At 37.6% G+C, this 8,066-nt stretch overlaps 1 protein-coding gene and 1 long non-coding RNA gene across 2 annotated transcripts; both read left to right on the top strand.

Moving 5' to 3' along the window:
* The first annotated feature begins 335 nt into the window (after positions 1–335).
* hibadhb (3-hydroxyisobutyrate dehydrogenase b) lies at positions 336–7,850 on the top strand. The gene is made up of 8 exons (XM_003454380.5): positions 336–412; positions 1,328–1,488; positions 1,599–1,708; positions 1,803–1,924; positions 6,268–6,401; positions 6,528–6,604; positions 6,693–6,849; positions 7,233–7,850. The coding sequence occupies exons 1-8, from the start codon at positions 343–345 to the stop codon at positions 7,389–7,391; spliced, it is 990 nt and encodes a 329-aa protein (XP_003454428.1). The 5' UTR covers positions 336–342; the 3' UTR covers positions 7,392–7,850.
* On the top strand, positions 1,934–5,435 carry LOC102081354 (uncharacterized). The gene is made up of 2 exons (XR_269555.4): positions 1,934–2,271; positions 2,436–5,435. It is a non-coding gene; the product is annotated as an uncharacterized LOC102081354 (long non-coding RNA).
* Positions 7,851–8,066: the final 216 nt, after the last annotated feature.

Consider the following 8,066-nt stretch of genomic DNA (forward strand, 5'->3'; position numbering starts at 1 on the left):
TCTTTTTAATCAGAATGCATAGGTGACTGCCCACAGGCACAGTGAATAGAATGGAATTTATAATGAATAGAATAAATAAAATACAATATGTAATATAGTATGTGATGTCTACTGTTGTATATACTGTTATTTTTATTTATTATTTATTCATTTATTTTTAGTAACCGTGCTAAGCATAAGCGGAAGAGAATGGATGGATTTTTTTCAGTCTTGACCCTCCCCTGTAGCTCAGTGGCCAAAACCGGTAGGCGGTACTGTGCAGATCTCTAAATTGATTGGAGGGCTCAGTCGTCATCATTGCACGTACTACTACGTAACACGTAAGGTCAAGAGGAAAGAAGCATGGCTGCTGTGTTGAGAGGGTCTCGGTATTTAGTGGGAAGGTGTTGCAAGCATGTTGACTTTGCGTTTGGTAAGTACAGTAAACTGAGAGCGTGTGCGCACTACGTAGGGCGCCTCGCGTACTTTGCAACCCAAAGTTATTCTTTGAAGGATCTTCGTGGTGTGAAAACAGCATTTTGGCTTGAAATGTGGAGAGAGAAGTTTGAGTAGATTTTTCGCTGGACTGAGTTTAGCTGCTGCTGCAGGGCATTCTGTTCACGATTAACTGCTTAAGGATCTTTTTTTGTTAAAGATTACACCCTCCTTGACGGCGAGGTGTCTACCAGAGCTACACACTACTCATTATTTCAAAACGGTCCAGGACGAAAATTGTCATCGTTTGGTCTCAAGTCTTACCGTGTCCTGCCTTTTTATCCAAGGCACATTATGTAATATTACAACAACACACTGTAGACATAAACATGGTCTGGATCTTTATAACATCTCACAGTTGTTTAGAGAAACTGATGAGGGGAAAAAATGTAAATGTTTGAAAAAAAAATGCTGTCTTTTGGATAGCATAGAGATATATTATTAAGAAAATGAATAAACAAAGCGCAGTGATTAAAATTCCCCCAGACAGGCATTTGTTGCATCTGTTTTTAATGTTAATACCAAGGCAAAACAATGGTATTTATTCAACACATAACTTTCAACACTGAAATAAGTTTGTGTGTTATGAATGATGCCCTTTTACTTAAGTAAACATTAAAAATTGTGGGATATCAGAGGACTTTGATACTGCAGGACAAATGCACTAGGTCAAAAATGGACTGAATATATTTTATTGTGTTTTAGGGAAGATTTCCATCTCAATATATATTTAAATCAATGTAATGAATTTCATAATTTGAAGTTAAGATAACTATTAAAATTAAATTACTTCTCTGCATAAATAACAGGGACAATGTGTCTTATAATCTTCAATTTGGTGGTTGTTTTACAGTATCCACGAGGTCTATGGCCTCAAAGACGCAGGTGGGGTTTGTTGGTCTGGGAAATATGGGAAACCCAATGGCGAAGAACTTGCTGAAGCATGGATACCCAGTCATCGCTACCGATGTGTTCCCAGAGTCCTGCAAGGAAGTGCAAGAGCTAGGTGCTCAGGTAGTTATGCTGAATGTACATACATCTTTCTGTTTAAAAAAAAAATGTATGTAACACGTTTTTTTGTTTTGTGTATGTGCCCGTTTGTTTTTGGGGTCTTTATTCCTCAGATTGTGGATAATCCGGCTGAGGTAGCAGAGAAGGCTGATCGTATTATAACAATGCTCCCCTCTAGTCCCAATGTCATCGACGTGTACACCGGACCCAATGGCATTCTTAAGTACTATTTTTTGCTTCTCTTTGAATATGTGCTCCCTTTCGTGCTCGTACCCTTATCTCAGATTTAAGTAAACTAATTGAACCTTTATCAACAGAAAGGTAAAGAAAGGCTCCCTGCTCATTGACTCCAGCACTATTGACCCAGCTGTGTCAAAAGAAATGGCTGCTGATGCTGAGAAGATGGGAGCAGTTTTTATGGATGCACCTGTATCAGGAGGTAAGTTTAATATGTTATTTATTAGTTTTTTAAACATATTACAGGGCAGTTAAGTAGTTTATTTGATAAACAATTTTTATATGATTTGAATAGATTTTTGTTTCTCTGGATGGAAGTATTTTGGTTCAGCTTTATGGTATTTGTGAAATTCCTGGCTTCCCTACCCTTAAATTACTGTGTAGAACAAAGTCATTTAACGGTGTTAATAACCTGTCCTTATATCTTAATACTCCTGAGGACATTCTTTTGATAGCCATGAGAGATTGATGCATTGCAGCTTTTCTTTCATGTAGGCTAGCAATGGTAGATGGTTAACAAACATGGACAAGGTCAAATGGTGTGAAAAGGTATTTGCCCTTCCTGGTTGTTCTTTTTTTTTTTCCACAGTGGTTTCATGCTGCAGATCATCAAAGAAATTTAAATATTAGATAGAGATAACTGCATTAAAATAATTAAAAACAAAATGCAGTTATGTTTATTTTTTTTTTAAATAATGATTTTTTTTATGAAGGGGGAAGAAAGGTATTTAAACTTACCATTGGCGCGATCTAAAAAACTCAAGGACAGCTGAGAAACAAAGTTAATGACATCAATCAGTCTGGAAAGGGTTACAAAGCCATGTGTAATGCTTTGGGACTCCAGTGAACCATGGTGTGAGCCATTATCCACAAATGGAAAAATCGTCGAACAGTAGGGAACCTTGCCAGGAGTGGCCGGCCTACCAAAATGACTCTAAAAGAACCCAGAACATTATCTAAAGAACTGGAGGAGTCGGAGTTAATGATTCAGCAATAAGAAAGAGAGTGAACAAAAATGGCATCCATCGGAGAGTTCCAAGGAGAAAACCACAGCTGACCATAAAGGACACAAAGGCTCATCTCACATTTGCCGTAAAATATCTTGATGGTATTCTGTGGATTGATGAAACAAAAACTAAACTTTCTGGAGTGCTTGTGTCCCATTACATCTAGAGTAAAACTAACACAACATTTCATAAAAATAACATCTTGCCAGTCAAACATGGTGGTGGTAGTATGATGGTGTGGAGCTCCTTTACTACTTCAGGACCTGGACGACTTGCCATGATTGATGGAATGATAGATTCTGCTCTCTACCAGAAAATCCTGAAGAAAAATGGTTGGCCTTTAGTTTGTGTGTGGCCTGAAGGATGCAGGATGTTGATCCAAAACATGCCAGCACACCAAATCCACCTCTGAATGGCTCAAAAAAAATAAAGAAGGAGGTTTTGAAGTGACCTAACAAGTTTGGACTTAAAACCATTGTTTCCCCTTAATAAATGAATAATTTAAAAACTGCATTTTGCATTTACTAAGGTTATCTTTGTCTGATATTAATTTTTTTTTGTCACGCTGACATGTTTCAGATCCATGTATAAAAACCAAAGAAATCAGGACGTGGTCATGAACAGCACTGTATATGCAAGTAACTCCTCCAAGCCAAAAGCTGAGACTTCTGACTACTCCAGTATTCAGTTACTGCGTCAGTGACAGGGGATGTGTCCCACCCCTCTACTGTTCAACCTCTTTTTGCAAGGGCAGCTAATTAGTACAAAGCTGGTTTAAAAGATGGGTGGTCTTAAAGAGACCATATAAATTGCTTTTTTCCATAAACTGGGGGTCTACATCAAGATGAATATTAATTTCTTGCAAAGTAACTTTAGCATAGCACAAGAATCTAAACATGGAAATGGATCCACTTTAACGCCCCGAGGTTTATGTAGGTCTAACCTGTACCATCACAAAATGTGATAAGCTTTTGAAAAACTGAATTTTAGATTATTAAAACGGCAATTCTAATGAACACTGGCTTTACCAATACAGCCAGATTAACTTTGCAAGTTCAGTGTCATTTGTGCAGATTTTTTTTTTTAGCGTTAGTTAATAAGAAATACCACCATCGTGCTAAAGGAGGAGAAACGGCTTTGCCTTCAAATATGCTTTATAGCTGTGTGTGTGCGTGTGTGTGCTCATCCTCTGGTTTTCTTGAGATGCACAAAGAAGCACAGCTTGTTTGAACTTGACCTCATCGCTGTCAAGACAGCCACTTTCTTTGAGTTGAAGTTGGTCCATTGTTTTTATGGACTGGCTCTAAAGATTACTAATGATTTATATGCGTCCACCCCATTGTAGTGCACATGGATTAAAGTTGTCCTGCTTTCTGGCTCAAACGTCTTTGTGTGGTGGCGGCAGTTTAAGTAATGCAATCTGAACCGTATGTCATGCTCTGACAGCACGTCAGTCACCAGGCTTTAGCCCCGAAATGAAGTGAACATCTCTCTTTCTGTCAGGCAGAAATCAAAAGGAGTACAGTGGCAGTGTGGTTAAAGCTTAAACTTAAAAGCACACACGGAGAGAACATAACTGAGTCAGCATGTGTTTTAAAAGTTGTTTCTTTGGGTGAATAAATGTTAGGACCAATTGAGAAACCAGACTGAAATCTTTACTGTACCAAAGGCCACAGTCAGAAATAAGAGTAATAGAGGGATACTGAAAAGGAAAATCAATGTCCAGAACTGTTCATCTCACAAGAAAGGATTCATTTTGAATGTCTATGACATGGAATTGGATGGCAGAATTCCTATAGACAACTCTGAATTACATTTGACAAAAAAACATTAGTTTTGGAATTGATCATCATCCCAGCCTTGCAAGCTGTTGGTTAGTGTACAACACACAGGGTGGGAAAAAATGGATTACACACACATTCCAAATGCAACATACACATGCTTCCAAAACCTAGATGATGACAACAAATCCCACATCTTAATCGAAAGAAGCAGTTTTAACCTAAATCTAGACTCTTTGAATGTTCTTATAAAATAAATACATTTGTGTCTAGTTTAAATTTATAAGTTAGATTTGCTCAGATTTTCATCTTTTTAGATGTGCCTTTGAGTACATTTTGGCAATATTTAAATGATTCAAATAATAAATTATATCCAATATTACCAGAAGTTAAAAAAAAAAAAAAAAAAATCCAAATACTTGTCTCCATTACGTCACTACTCTTCAATATCAAATAAATTTTCCGTCTATACTTTGTACTGTAATCCAGGCAGTTCTCAGTGTTGTGCAGATGACACAGCTGTGGATCTCGTTAACTGCTTTCTGCGTGTCTATGAAGTGAATCAGAAGTGGTGGTTATCTCTTTCATCACAGCTACTTGTTATATTGTTAAATGCCTCGGCCAAGTGTCCATGCTGTTCCTTTGAACAACACAGAGGCACTACATTGATATGCCAGCGTAGTTGTTAAAGCTTTTTTTACAACGTAACACGCAGGTTTTTTTGCTTTTGTTTTGTTTTTTAAATGTACCTCCTTTCAGGATGACTTTCAAAGCCATTACTCATGCTTTTTGTGCTCAGCTTGCCTGTTGTAACTCCCAGCACAGTGTCTTTCTAATTTCCCATTAATACAAAAGGCTTCAGGCAGACTGCGCAGAAGGATTAGGGAGTCACATATTCCGCCCATCCTGGTCCTCCTCTGCTGGGTTCCTGTAAACTTTAGGATTAATTATAAGACACTGTTGGTTAATTTCTTGGCACCCATGTGGCTTGCACCTGGTTATTATATTTGCCAAGGTTTTAACCCCATATGAACCTGAATGCATGGTTAATGCACAGAAGAATTCAGCAACAGCTGTTTTTATATCAGGGCAAATCCTGACCAACAGTGGGAGAAAAGACTGCATTTATCTACAACTTATTTGCTTTTAGCTCTTCCATTTGTTGTTGATCATCTTAATTTTTCAATCAAGTCTTTTTGGGGGGATTTTAATTATATTTTATATTTATATTTTTATTCATTTATTTTATTTTTTTTTGTGTTTAACCTCGCATACAGTCTCATTTTGTCATTTCCATGACTTACAAGATTTGATTTGACAGAATATCCCCTTTTCCTTTTTTTTTTTTTTTTTTCTTCGTAGTGGGTCTCTTGTTTGCATTTGAATCACAGCACTTACCTTTATTTTAAGGAAGGCAGGAAACTGGGGGTGCAGAACACTAATAAAAAAAATGCAATAAGATCTTTTTTTATTTATTTTTTTTAAATGTCATATTTCACTAAAAATATTCCACTGGCCCTGGATGTACTAATGAAATCTTTCTGAGTGTCCTTCTACACTATGCTGAATGTGTAAAGCATAGAACAGTGGCTGTTAATAAGGCTGCATGGTTATGGATACTATATATTTTTTTTTTAAATTGGTTACAACTTAGATAATTTGCCTTCTTTTTAAATTTTGATCAAACAAATGACACTTTTAAAAAATGGAGCACTGTATACCAGATGTTGTATGTAACCATGGTTTCCCTTTCCCAGGTGTGGGTGCCGCCAGCTCGGGTAAACTGACTTTCATGGTTGGAGGAGCAGAGGAGGAATTTACTGCTGCTAAAGAACTCCTGAGCTGCATGGGAGCTAATGTGATCTATTGCGGTCAAGTTGGAACTGGACAGGTGTGAGCCGTTATCTGGCCTTTGTGATTCTGAGAAACACTGATCATGTGTCCACGGGTTCATTCGTAACCATTTCACAAAATCAGAAATGTTCATGTAACCTAACGTATTACCATTTTGTTGTAGGCTGCTAAAATTTGCAACAACATGCTTTTAGCTATTGGAATGATTGGGACTTCAGAGGCAATGAACTTGGGAATCAGGTGAAAACGCTTACTTGGTTAGCATTACAGAAAGTGGATGACAAATAACAACATGTGGCTACAATATAACATTGGTTTCAATTCACAGACTTGGTCTTGATCCCAAACTTTTGGCCCAAATCCTGAACATGAGTTCAGGCCGGTGTTGGTCTAGTGATACCTACAACCCTGTACCAGGAGTCATGGAAGGAGTCCCCTCTGGGAATAACTACCAGGGAGGCTTTGGCACTCAGCTAATGGCTAAGGTTAGTTTATAAACCTCACCGTCACACATATGAGGGAGGAATTTTATTTTATAGTCATAACATTTCCTCTCAGTGTTGTAGACGGCTTATTGCCAGCAGCACCACTATTATTTTTAAATAAGTTTTTTGTCATTCATAAAGTATTTGTTTATGGTGTATTTATTTCTGTGCCTTACTTTAATGACAGCGACTTACAAAACGTAAAATAATCCAGTGAACTTTTGTTTATGTCTTTTCTTTTTAAAGGGATCAAGCTTATATTAATACAACGCAGAGAAAACGTGTCTGTGGTCTTCTAACTTGTGGTTTCAGAATGACATTTTCAGCTTTGGTTGTGTTTCTAATGTATGTGGGGCTTTTTTTGTTTTCTTTTTTTTTTTCAGGACTTGGGCCTCGCTCAGAACACAGCAACCAACACAAAGACGCCTGTCCCTCTCGGCTCCTTAGCCCATCAGATGTATCGTATGATGTGCGCACGTGGTTATGCCAATAAAGATTTCTCCTCGGTGTTCCAATTTTTGCGTGAGGAGGAGGGCCAGTAATGTCAGCCTCCACGCCGTCCACAGCCTTGCAATGCCCAGCTCTGCACAGGACTAACATAGGGGTAGTTAGGGTGCATTTCACCACAAGGACCTTTTTTTTTTTTGTTCTTGAAGGTCTCAGAGCTCCAACAAAGTGTGACAAATCAAATGAGAACTTCATTCCTGTCAGGAAATCATGTATCCTGTGTGATCTAGCCTTTTTATAGTAAAAACACTCATTTCATTTTTTATTTACAAGATGTTGAATTATCATCTATGCATCTAAAATTTTAGCAGAAATCCTTCTTGTTAAGAGTGAACAACTACAAATGCAGTTTGCTCTCTGCATATTTATCTATTTTTTGCAATGGTTTCTTTATGTTGCTGTTCTGTTTTTTGTTCATAGGGGAGTTGATGCTTGAGTGTCATGTGGTATCCTGTTTAAAAAAACAAAATAAAGAACAATGTTGGCGTCTTTAACGGATTTATTTATTTGGATTTTAGCTTCAAATTGACTTCAGTTTTAATACTTATTTTTTACTCTTGCGCTTTCATTGTGACTTTGTACAATGGCAATACGTTGTGCCCAGGAAGCACCTCAAATAACCAAATGCACGCAGTCCACAAACTCGCAATTAAATGCAGTCAAACTTCACACACTCAGAAAGAAGGATGCTAATTCTCGCGAAAGAGATG

The sequence above is a fragment of the Oreochromis niloticus genome, linkage group LG11 (assembly GCF_001858045.2).
Source record: "Oreochromis niloticus isolate F11D_XX linkage group LG11, O_niloticus_UMD_NMBU, whole genome shotgun sequence".
Lineage (NCBI taxonomy): Eukaryota > Metazoa > Chordata > Actinopteri > Cichliformes > Cichlidae > Oreochromis > Oreochromis niloticus.

Excerpts from the sequence above, each read along its gene's own strand:
- hibadhb (XM_003454380.5), top strand. The coding sequence starts at position 343 with ATGGCTGCTGTGTTGAGAGGGTCTCGGTATTTAGTGGGAAGGTGTTGC. Across the intron at positions 1,709-1,802 it reads GGACCCAATGGCATTCTTAA|AAAGGTAAAGAAAGGCTCCC; the intron begins GTACTATTTTTT and ends CTTTATCAACAG. Across the intron at positions 6,850-7,232 it reads GCACTCAGCTAATGGCTAAG|GACTTGGGCCTCGCTCAGAA; the intron begins GTTAGTTTATAA and ends TTTTTTTTTCAG.